This window comes from Chiloscyllium punctatum, chromosome 26, assembly GCF_047496795.1.
Source record: "Chiloscyllium punctatum isolate Juve2018m chromosome 26, sChiPun1.3, whole genome shotgun sequence".
NCBI classification, from domain to species: domain Eukaryota; kingdom Metazoa; phylum Chordata; class Chondrichthyes; order Orectolobiformes; family Hemiscylliidae; genus Chiloscyllium; species Chiloscyllium punctatum.
Genome location: NC_092764.1, coordinates 70,410,374 through 70,423,068, shown reverse-complemented (window position 1 = coordinate 70,423,068; position 12,695 = coordinate 70,410,374). Strand labels below are relative to the sequence as shown.

The 12,695-nt window shown below is 44.7% G+C and overlaps 1 protein-coding gene across 1 annotated transcript in view; it reads right to left on the bottom strand.

The window, feature by feature from the left end:
• The window catches only part of got2a (glutamic-oxaloacetic transaminase 2a, mitochondrial), a 47,899-nt gene that overhangs the window by 9,617 nt on the left and 25,587 nt on the right, over nt 1–12,695 (bottom strand). The window contains exons 5-7 of the mRNA XM_072547588.1: nt 9,611–9,772; nt 3,714–3,818; nt 2,041–2,191 (exon numbers count right to left, since the gene is read on the bottom strand). Coding sequence (XP_072403689.1) covers nt 2,041–2,191; nt 3,714–3,818; nt 9,611–9,772 — 418 coding nt within the window. The remainder of the gene's footprint in view (nt 1–2,040; nt 2,192–3,713; nt 3,819–9,610; nt 9,773–12,695) is intronic.

Genomic DNA, 12,695 nt, shown 5'->3' with positions numbered 1-12,695 from the left:
GCAACATCCTGGTGAACCTCCTCTGTACCCCCCTCTAGTGCTATCAGATCCTTCCTGTAGTGAGGTGACCAAAACTGCATGTAGTGCTCCTGTTGATCGGCTGACCAATACTCTGTACAACTCCAACATTACCTCCTTGCTTTTATACTCTACGCCATTACTGATGAAAGCAAGTATCTCATATTGCCTCCTTAACTATCCTATTCACCTGGTCTGCCGACTTCAGGAATCTGTAAATAATTACCCAAGATCCCTCTATTCCTCTAAGCTACCCAGTGTCCTGCCATTCATTAACTACTCCCTCATCCTTTTTCTCCTTCCGAAGTGCATCACCTCACACTGACGGAGGAACAATTCAGAAAGAACAGTATCCATCATATTCGCTTCCACACATCTCCCAGTGTTTGGATGTTAGAATACCAGGGAATTTAAGGGCGGAATCAGACTGAAAGAAAAGAACATAGGACATGGCAAAGGCTAGAGGTAAGCCAGAGAATTTGGAAACGTTTTAAAACCAATAAAAGTTGACCAAAAAAAAAACAAAGAAGTGAAAGAGGAGGTAAACTTGTAGGTAGTATCAAGACAGACAGCAAGAGTTTCTCTAAATATATAAAGAGGAAAAGCAAAACCAACTGAAAACAGGCCCCTTACAGAGCAAGGTTAGGGAAACAATAATGGGGAACCAGGCTGAGAGGCTGAATAAATACTTGGCAACAGTCTTCACAGTAGAAGACATTAACGGCATTCCAAAATGACTAAATAATTATGGGGCAAAAGGAGGTGAGGAAATAAACACAATAACGATCACTAAGGCCCAGTAAGTCCCTTGGACCTGATGGGATGCATTCTAGGATATTAAAGGAAGCAGCTACAGGGATAGTGGATGCACTGATAAATATCTGAACAAGTCCCATAGCTTTGGAAAACTACAATGCAGCAACTTTACTTGAAACGAGAAGGAGACAAAAACAGGCAAGGATAGGCCAGTTGGCTTAATGTCTGTTATTAGGAAAACGTTGGAGTCTGTTACAGTAACAGAGCACTTCGAAACACACAATCTGAACAAGTTGAGTCAGCACGGGGTCATGGAGAGGAAACACGGCTCACATATTTGACAGAATTATTTGAGGAGGTAGCTAGCAGGATAGATAACATGGGAAGCAATATCTGTAACATATTTGGATTTTCCGAAGGCTTTTGATAAGGTACCACACACATTAGGCCTCTTATAAAATAGAATTGTTTTGAGGAGATAACAAGACAAAGGAAGAGTAGCAGAAATCATCTGGATTTCCCAAAGGCAGCCGATAAGGTACGACACATAAGGTTAAGAGCCCGTGGTGTTTGGGAAAGTATAATAATATAAACAGTGGAATTAGACAGAGGATTTGGATAAAGGGGGAATTTTCATGATGAGATGATGTTGAGTAGGTTGGGTCTGTACTGATTGGAGTTTAGAAGAATGAGAGGTCATCTTATTGAAACTTACACATTTCTTGATGTACTTGACAGGGTAGATGTGGAAGGGTTGTTCCCTCTTGTGGAAGAGTCTAGGAGCAGAGGGCATAATCTCAGAATAAGGGGTCATACATTTAAGACTGAGATGAGAAGAAATTTCTTCTCTAAGAGGGTAATGAATCTGTGAAAAAGGGCTGCAGAAGCTGTTTAATTGAGTATATTCAATGCTAAGATAGACAGACGTTCAATCAGTAAACAATTTCAAGGGTTATAGGGAAAAGAACTGAGAATGATCAGATCACTCATGATGTCATTGAAGGGACTGATGGACTGACTTGCTCCTACGTCTTATGGAGTGGCAGTGGCACTGGCAAAGGAACTGGGGTACGGAGCTGTCAATTTGCCTCTCCAACAGGAACGCTGACTAATTCGGACAGACTACAAGAGGAGGGAAACATCAACCCAAAGGGAAGGCAGCTAGACAATTAATTCGCAAGTTGGTATTCATACACATTTGGAACCATTCAATCCCAACCCAAACTGCATGAACAAACGGACAGGAATCCGGGGATATTTACTTACCATACAGCCCCATGTTCTTGGCATAGGACTGTGACAGAACTATGTTAATCCCCTGCTCAAGGAAATGGCGCACAGCCCAGGCATCTCTGTCAGCATCTCCACTTGCAAAACCCTGGTAAGCCATGTCGAAGAATGGGAAGAGGTTTCTTTTCTGGACAGCAAAACAAAGTTAGAAGCTCTCAGCTCCGTTTACCAACTGGTTTGATAGCACTTTATTTAAACAGTTATATGTAATACCATGCTAATTACTGCACCTTGTCTCCTATTACAGCAAGATTAATCACACAACATAAAAGAAATGCTGTACTGTTAGGTACTTCAGCAGCATTCTCAGCAGAAAACAACACATACAAAATAGGGGCAGCACAGTGGCTCAGTCGTCAGCACTGCTGCCTCACAGCACCAGGGTCCCAGGTTCGATTCTAGCCTCGGGTGACTGTGGGTGATTTGGAGTTTGCACGTTCTCCCCGTGTCTGCGTGGGTTTCATCCCACAGTCCAGTGACATGCAGGGTAGGTGGATTCACCACAGGAAATGCAGGGTTACAGAGACCGGGTAAATCTGGATGGGATTTGATTTTAACCCAGTACCCCAGTTCCTTTGCCAGTGCCACTCCATAAGACGTAGGAGCAAGTCAGTCCATCAGAGGGTCGGTGTGGACTCGACGGGCTGAATGGCCTGCTTGCACACTAGGGATTCTATAATTAGGTTAAAAGGGAATATATTCTCAAATGTCACCATTTATAAATAAATAAGCTTTAAAATAAATATAAGTGTTAAAATCAAACCTACTTGGCTTTAATTGGCCAGCTTCCATCTATTGGCAGAGGTTGGTGAGTTGCACTAACTAACTTCTGCCACAAGGTGGAGCCCAGGGGCTTCAGTGCGAGATCAGAACAGCAGCCAGAAGACACTGGACACCAGAGATTTTAAAGGTGAGAACGGGGCTGGAGGTTTGTAAGGAGTGGCACGTTGGCTCAGTGGTTAGCACTGCTGCCTCACAGCGCCAGGGAACCGGGTTCAATTCCAGCCTCAGGCGACTCTGTGTGGAGTTTGCACATTCTCCCAATGTCTGCTGGGTTCCCTCTGGGTGCTCCGGTTTCCTCCCACAATCTAAATATGTACGGGTTAGGTGAATTGGCCATGCTAAATTACCCGTATTGTTCAGGGATGTGTAGGTTAGGTGCATTAGTCAGGGGTAAATGTAGAGTAATACGGTAGCAAATGGGGTCCGCGGGATACTCTTTGGAGGGTCAATATGGATTTGTTGGGCCAAATGGCCTGTTTCCACCTAGGGATTCTGTGAGGGCGTGCAGGGGCAGGAGTGGCAGGAAGGTCAGGAGGACTGAGTGTAGGAGCAAAAGCATGGCAAGAAGTACTTCAGAGGACGCAGGCCACGTGGGAGGTTTAGCAAATAGTATTAGACGTAAATTATTAACATTAAATAAATATACTGTCACTATTTTAATAACATAGTTGAAGGAAAATGTCAACTGTCAACTTTAAATGGTGAATTACTGGATAAATTAGATATAATGTGGTGGGACTTTAATTCAAAGAGGAGCTTCAAAGGGGCTCCGACACATTCCCACCATCTCAACTGAGACGGATGTGGGAAAAAACTGTTTGCTGCAAAACCCGGTGCTTTGAAACCCGCCAGGGCCCATCTCTCACCTTGACCATCATCGCCAGCTCCTTCCATTGCTCAGGCCTCGGGTCTACCCCAGTCGGGTTGTGCGCACAAGCGTGAAACAGGATGATAGCTTGTTCTGGAATTTTCTGCAACAGGCACAGGAAAAACAAAACTGGAATGTCAAAATATACTCAAATATATTCATATTTTTAAGGCACAAACATTTGAAACCCCTGACGACAAGGTGATGTTTTCCTCACGATTCCCAACATAATCTCTGCGCAGTCCTGAATTCTCAGATCACCGTTCAGGATGTGGCTCCCAGGATATTCAGGAGCGTGCAGCATATTTGTGCTTTCATCTGGAATTGGCTAACTTTACATCATCAGCTGGAATCCTTTGGTCCATTGCTAGGAATTTAAAGTTTACTACTGGGGTGGCATGGTGGCTCAGTGGTTAGCACTGCTGCCTTACAACGCCAGGGACCCTGGTTCGATTCCAGCCTCGGGTAATTGTCAGTGTGGAGTTTGCACATTGTCCCCGTGTCTGCGTGGGTTTGCTCCAGTTTCCTCCCACATTCCAAAGATGTGCAGGTCAGGTGAATTGGTCATGCTAAATTTTCAATAGTTGTTAGGTGCATTAGTCAGCGGGGGGGTGGGTTACTCTTTGGAGGGTCGGTGTCGACTGGTTGGGCCAAAGGGCCTGTTTCCACACTATAGGGAATCTAATCTAATTGTTGTTCAGTACAGAACTAGAGTAAAGCTATCTGTGCACCACAGCTATTATTTCAATAACAAAACAGAACAGGTCATCCCGGAATTCCTCAGTTCAAAACAGTGTTTTGAATCGAGGAATTTTGTGTTTGTGTGATGGTCATATGTTGACATTGCTTGCACACAGAGTCACCTATTCATCAGAGATGCTTAATCGGATATAAATGATGTCATGTGAGAAGGTGTAAAAATTTTACGTCATTTTACGTCACAAATTGATGTCAACCAAAAGGTCATTCCATCTCTTTATCAAACTGACAGCAATTTGTTATGAATCACTGGAATACTATACAATATAATTCAGCATCTGTCGTGCCCCGTCAGGAGTTTATTTTCCCCTTTCTGGAGATCCTAGGCCTCAAATTGTCCTGGATCACAGCAAATGTCAGATAGCTGCAATGATCTATCCTTGTTATACAAACTAAGCATTTGAAGATCATCCAACATTATAGTCAAAGGTTTTCGGTGAGTTCAAGGATGCATTTGGAGTTTACAATCAGACTGAACTCATGGTAATGGGAGTGCAATGTGAGGAAATGAAGTGAGATATTATCGCTCCGAAACACTAACAAGCAAAAGTGATTTGCTTCTCCTCCAACAAGATTAGTATACAAACATTAAAATCTCCCATCTCCGCATCCAAGTTATTAAAACTGGAGCGGCAGTTAGAGGCAATAAGGAATCTACAGAAGCAAGGGGGTGTGATGGATGGCAGTTATAGGAAGGGAGAAAAACCACAGAGACAGTCAGGTAGGTGGGTTACCACCAGGAAAGGTAAGAGAGGGAGGCAGGTAGTGCAAGAGTCTCCTGTAGCTACCCCGATCTCAAACAAGTATGCTGTTTTAGAAAATGTAGGGGGTGATGGACTCTCGAGAATGTAGCATGAAGAGCCAAGTTTCCGGTACCGAGACTGGCTCTAATGTAATGAGGGGTACGTAAGTTCCAAGTGATCGATTGTAATAGGGGACTCTCCAGTCAGAGGTACACACAGACGTTTCAGTGGCCAACCGTGTAACCTCCCTGGTGCCAGGATCAAGGATATCTTTGACAAAGTGCAGAATGTTCTCAACGGGGAGTGGGCTAAGCAGAAGGTCGGTGTACACATTGGAGGTAATGACATAGCAAGGGAAAAGAATGAGATTCTGAAGGAAGAATATGGAAAATGAGGCAGGAATTTAAAAAGGAGGTTCTCGAGGGTAGTAATATCTGGATTACTCCCATTGGCATGAGCTTAAAAGGGTAGGAATAGGAGGATACAGCAGGTGAATGCATGGCTGAGGGGCTGGTGGAGGGGAGAAGGGTTCACATTTTAGCATCATTGGAATCTCTTCTGAAGCAGAAGTGACCTGTATAAGGAGGACGGATTGCACCCGAATTGGAAGGGGACTAATATACTGGCAGGGAGATTTGTTAGAACTGCTCGGGAGGATTTAGACTATTAAGGTTGGGGGGTGGGTGGGGGCGGTGGGCAGGTAGGGATCCAGGGAGATAGTGAGAAAAGAGGTCCATCGGATACTGGTCCAGTTGGGAAAAGGGACAAGTCAAACAGTTAGGGCAGGCAGGGACAAAGCAGAAAATGAGATTGGGCTGATAAATTAAACTGCATTTATTTCACTGCAAGAGGCCTAACAGGGAAGGCAGATGAACTCAGGGGATGGTTAGGAACATGGGACTGGGATATCATAGCAATTACAGAAACATGGCTCAGGGATGGGCTGGACTGGCAGTTTAATGCTCCAGGATACAAATGCAACAGGAAGGATAGAAAGGGAGGCAAGAGAGGAGGGGGAGTGGCATTTTTGATAAGGGATAGCATTACAGCTGTGCTGAGGGAGAATATTCCCAGAAATACATCCGGGGAAGTTATTTGGATGGAACTGAGAAATAGGTTTGGGATGATCACCTGACTAGAATTGTACTATAGATTCCCCAATAGTCAGCAGGAAATTGTGAGAAAGGTTGTAATGAGATTTCTGTTATCTATAAGAATACTAGGTTGCGAATGGTAGGGGATTTTAACCTTCCAAATATAGACCAGGACTGCCATAGTGTTCAGGGTTTAGATAGAGAGCAATTTGTGAATGTACAAGAACATTTTCTGATTCAGTATGTGGTTGTAACTACCAGAGAAGGTGCAAAACTTGACCTACTCTTGGGAAATAAGGCAGGGCAGGTGACTGAGGTGTCAGTGGGGGAGCACTTTGGGGCCAGTGACCATAATTCCATTAGATTTAAAATAGTGATGGAAAAGGATAGACCAGATCTAACAGTTGAAGTTCTAAATTGGAGAACGGCCAATTTGGATGGTATTAGGTTTGTGGGCGGCATTGTGGCACAGTGGTTTGCACTGCTGCCTCACAGCGCCAGAGACCCAGGTTCAATTCCCGCCTCAGGCGACTGACTGTGTGGAGTTTGCACATTCTCCCCGTGTCTGTGAGAGTTTCCTCCGGGTGCTCCGGTTTCCTCCCACAGTCCAAAGATGTGCAGGTCAGGTGAATTGGCCATGCTAAATTGTCCGTAGTGTTAGGCAAGGGGTAGATGTAGGGGTATGGGTGGGTTGTGCTTCAGCGGGTCGGTGTGGACTTGTTGGGCCAAAGGGCCTGTTTCCACACTGTAAGTAAACTAATCTAATCTAACTCTCGAAAGCTGACTGGGGGCAGATGTTCGCAGGTAAAGGGATGGCTGAAAAATGGGAAGCCTTCAGCAAGAGATAACGAGAGTCCAGAGAAAGTATATTCCTGTCAAGGTGAAAGGAAAGGCTGGTAGGTATAGGGAATGCTGGATGACTAGGGAAATTGAGGCCTTGTTCAAGAAAAAGAGGGAAGCATATGTCAGGTATAGTTAGCAGAGATTGAGTGAATCCTTAGAAGAATATTAAGGCAGTAGGAGTATACTTAAGAGGGAAATCAGGAGGGCAAAGAGGGGACATGAGATTGCTTTGGCAAATAGGGTGAAGGAGAATGCAAAGGAATTTTTTAAGTATATTAAGGACAAAAGGGCAGCTAGGGAGAGAAGAGGACCCCTCAAAGATCAGCAAGGCAGCATATGTGTGGAACTGCAGGAGATGGGGAAGATACTAACTGAGTATTTTGCATCAGTGTTTACTGTGGAGAAGGACATGGAAGACACAGAATGTGGGGAAATAGATGGTGACATCTTGAAAAATGTCCATATTACAGAGACAGTGGTGCTGGATGTCTTAAAATGGGTAAAGGTGGATAAATCCCCAGGACCTGATCAGATGTACTCTTGAACTCTGTGGGAAGCTAGAAAAGTGATCGCTGGGCCTCTGGCTGAGATATTTGTATCATCGATAGTCACAGGTGAGGTGCCGAAAGACTGGAGGTTGGCTAATGTGGTGCCACTATTTAAGAAGGGTGGTAAGGACAAGCCAGTGAACTATAGACCGGTGAGCCTGACATTGGTAGTGAGCAAGTTGTTGGAGAGAATTTGAGGGACAGGATTTATGTGCATTTGGATAGGCAAGGACTGATTATGGATAGTCAACGTGGCTTTGTGCATAAAGTTTTTGAAGACATAATGAAGAGGACTCATGAGGGCAGAGTGGTGGATGTGATCTATATGGACTTCAGTAAGGCATTTGACAAGGTTCCTCATGATAGACTGGTTAGCAAGGTTAGATCTTACGGAATACAGGGAGAACTGGCTCAAAGGTAGAAGACAGAGGGTGGTGGTGGAGGGTTGTTTTTCAGACTGGAGGCCTGTGACTAGTGGAGTGCCACAAGGATCGGTGCTGGGTTCACTGCTTTGCATCATTTATATCAATGATTTGGATGTGAGCATAAGAGGTACAGTTAGTAAGTTTGCAGATGACACCAAAATTGGAGGTGTAGTGCACAGCGAAGAGGGTTACCTCAGATTACAACAGGATCTGGACCAGATGGGCCAATGGGCTGAGAAGTGACAGATGGAGTTTAATTCAGATAAATGTGAGGTGCTGCATTTTGGGAAAGCAAATCTTAGCAGGACTTATACACTTAATGGTAAGGTCCTCGGGAGTGTTGCTGAACAAAGGGACCTTGAGTGCAGATTCATAGCTCCTTGAAATTGGAGTCGCAGGTAGATAGGATAGTGAAGGCGGCGTTTGGTATGCTTTCCTTTATTGGTCAGAGTATTGAGTACAGGAGTTGGGAGGTCATGTTGCAGCTGTACAGGACATTGGTTAGACCACTGTTGGGATATTGCGTGCAATTCTGGTCTCCTTCCCATCAGAAAGATGCTGTGAAACTTGAAAGGGTTCAGAAAAGATTTACAAGGATGTTGTCAGGGTTGGAGGATTTGAGCTACAGGGAGAGGCTGAATAGGCTGGGACTGTTTTCCCTGGAGCATCGGAGGCTGAGGGGTGACCTTATAGAGGTTTACAAAATTATGAGTGGCATGGATAAGGTAAATAATCAAGTTCTTTTCCCTGCGGTGGGGGAGTCCAAAAATAGAGGGCATAGGCTGAGGAGGGGAAGATTTAAAAAGGACCTTAGGGGCACCTTGGAACACAGAGGGTAGTGTGTTTATGGAATGAGCTGCCAGAGGAAGTGGTGGAGGCTAGTACAATTCCAAATTTAAAAGGCATCTGGATGGGTACATGATGGGAATGATTTAGAGAGATTCAGGCCAAGTACTAGGATATCTGGTCAGCATGGACGAGTTGGACCATGACCACGTAAATTAGTTTTACATCAAGTTTAAATTAGTTTGGGCAGCACAGAGGCTAGCACTGCTGTCTCACAGCGCCACGGACCTGGGTTCGATTCCAGCCTTGGGCAACTGTCTGTGTAGAGTTTGCACATTCTCCCCGTGTCTGCGTGGGTATCCTCCGGGTGCTCTGGTTTCCTCCCACAGTCCAAAGATGTGCAGGTCAGGTGAATTGGCCATGCTAAATTGCCCATAATGTTAAGTGCATTAGTCAGGGGTAAATATAGAGCTGGGGAATGGGTCTGGGTGGGTTACTCTTCGGAGGGTCGGTGTGGACTTGTTGGGCCAAAGGGCCTGTTTCCATACTGTAAGGAATCTAATCAACCACATGGGACTGCACTGTTCTTGCTTTTCACAATTCAACAGTAAATGCGACCATCAATTTAGCTTTATTAAAAAACATACTATTCTGAGTCTCAATAGTCTTAAAGAAACTGATGAAAGATTGTACTCACCGATATGTCCTCTAGTGCCCCAGTAAAATCAAAGCCACAGGTCTTTGGATCATAATAACGGTAACTTTTGACTTCCAAGCCAGCATCCCTGAAGATAGGTGTGTGGTTGCCCCAGGACGGTTTGGGTAGGTAGACCTCTCGGCTGTTCTTGTAGAACCGTTGCTGCAAGCAGGAGAGAGCACCAATGCTGCATGTTAAGGTTGGGTTGTCATTACAATACCCTTGTCTTGTATACCCCACTATCATGCTGCCCAGTTCACCAAACAGATGTACTTTTGCTTTAGTGAGTTGTACTTCAATATTACTCGCTACTCATCAGTCTCAATATTTTGTAGAACAAATCACAAAGGCAGAAACATTTTTTAAAAAAAAGGTTTTCGGAGGAGGAACAAATTAGGTGCAGGAAGATATTTGGTTCCCTTACTGAAGGAGGGACATCCTTATATTAGAGACAGTTCTGATCAACTTTATTAGGTTGATCCCTGGGACAAAGGTATTTGTTTTCTGAGGAAAGGTTGGGCTGGGGTTGGGCCTATTCTCATTGAATACGAGGTGATCTGAGTGAAAGATGAGATTCTGAGGGGGTTTGACAGGATGCACACACCTGCTGCATCTGCACATTACGTTCAGCAACCGGTCCCTTCGAACATTGCCCCCTCTCAATTCGCAGCCATTCAAATAATCACTTTTTCAAACTTCAATTAAAATAGTTGTACAAAAATGTTAGAAAGCTCATCCTAAAAAACGTTTGGAACAGTGTAACCCTAATCTTTAAATACTTCCTTTAGGGCATTTCTACCCTTCAACAAAGAGCCCGTCCCAAACTGACAACAATGCTGCATCTTCCTGGAGCAGTCACTGGCTGGTCCTGCAATAAACTGCCTCTCTCAATGTGACATACACAGTATGAATTCTTCTTTGTGGCAACTCTCTGCCAATTTGATCTTCCCAGTCTACATGAGGATTAAACTTAACCATGATTAATGTACTGACTTTTTTTTCCCACTTCCTCACTATCTCCTGATTTATCCTCTGTCCAACAGCACTGCAGTTAGCAGGCCCAGAGACTACGCCCATTAGTGTTCTTCCCTTGTTATTTCTTACCTCCAATACGTTTTCTGCATCATCGGATCCAAGATCATTTCTTAGTTTCGTACTTATTCCATACTAACGAAGTCACTCCACCACCCTACCATTCCTGCCAGAATTTCAGAGGTGAGGTGAGTGTGACAGCCCTTGACATCAAGGCTGGATTTAACTGAATGGGGCATCAAGGAGCTTTAGCAAAATTGGACACAATGGGTATCAAAGGAAGGTTGGAGCACATTGGAATATGGAGGTCAGTCATCTCAGCAGGGTATCTCTGCAGGAATCCCTCAGGGTAGTGTCCTAGGCCCATCCATCTTCCCTCCATTGTAAGGTCAGAAGTGGGGATGTTCGCTGATGATTACACAATGTTCAGCAACATTCACAACTCCTCAGATACCGAAGCAGTCCGTGCTCAAATGCAATAAGATCTGGACAATATCCAGGCTTGGGCTGACAAGTGGCAAGTAACATTCGCACCACACAGATGCCAGACTATGATCATCTCCAATAAGAGACAATCACCACCCCTTGACATTCACTCAATTCCACACAGTCAACATCCTGGGCATTTTCATTAACCAGAAACTCAACTGCACTCATCACAGAAACACAGTGGCTATAAGAGCAGATCAGAGGCAAGAACACTGTGGTGAGTAACTCACCCCCTGACTCCCAAAAGCCTGTCTATTATCTACAAGACACAAACGATGGAACACATACCGGAATGGGTCTAGCTCCAACAACATCCAAGCAGCTCGAGACCAACCAAAACAAATCAGCCCACTTGACTGGCAGGAGCATTCACTCCCTGCAGCAGTGAGGCTCAATAGCAGCAGTGTGTATACCATCTACAAGGTGCATTGCAGAAATTCACCCAAGATCCTTAGACAGCACCTTCCTAACCCATGACTACTCAAAGGATAACAGCAGCAGATACATGGGTACACAATCACCTGCAAATTCCTATCCAAGCCACTCGCCATTCTGACTTGAAAACATATGTTCCTTCACTCTCACTGGGTCAAAGTCCTGGAAGGCCCTAACTAATGGTATGGTGGGTCAACCTACAACATGGAGATTGAAACATCTCAAGGGCTACTAGGGATGGGCAATAAATGCTGGACCCCACCAACAATATCCAGGTCCCACATTTTAAAATAACATCGGTTGAGAATGTTAGTCCTAGGCTCACTCTTCTTCCTTTCAAACCTGATGTAAAATTCATTCATACTGTGGTTGATGCTAGCTGGGGGCACCTTTATTCTGAGACGTTGAATTAATCATGTCACAGGACACAATGTCACAGCACAGCTGATGTTTCCTATCACGGGGGAATCTCGAACAGGTTTCAAAAGTAGGCGTCTCCCGCTTAAGACCGAGATGAGGATTTTTCATTTGATCAGAACTTTATAATTCTCCTCAGCAGACGGTAGTGAAACCTGGGAGACTGACTATACTTGGGCTTGAGTTGGAACAGAGTTTTGATTGACAAGGGAGTCAAGGATCTTGGGGGACAAATAGGAAAGTGGACTTAAGGTCACAATCAGATAGCCACGTGGAAGTTGGAGGTGCCAAATTTGTAGTTCTCTTCAGAGTTAAGAACTAAGATAAAACCTTACTGAAAAGCACAACTGAGTACTGCACTTTCCATGGCTTGTTTGAGCACAAAAATGCTGGAGAAATTGAGCTGTTAGTTCAGGCAGTGATCAGATCAGATGTTGAACAGCAAACGTGCCTTTCACATATTGAAACAGGTTTGATCATCAGATGTGTTGACTGCTTCGAGTAAAAAGGCCTTTGATTGTTATTTCACATCCGAATATTCAACGAAGCCAGCCCAAAGCAGGGGACTTCTGTTTATGCCAAGTGAACACCTTTCTCGTATCTACAAGACCTACTGTGCTTGCACCCTGCCAACCCGTAGATGTGCCAACTCTTGGATTACCTCTCCCCTTTCCAGCACAGGGAGAAGGATCGGGGGGGGGGGGGGGGGGGG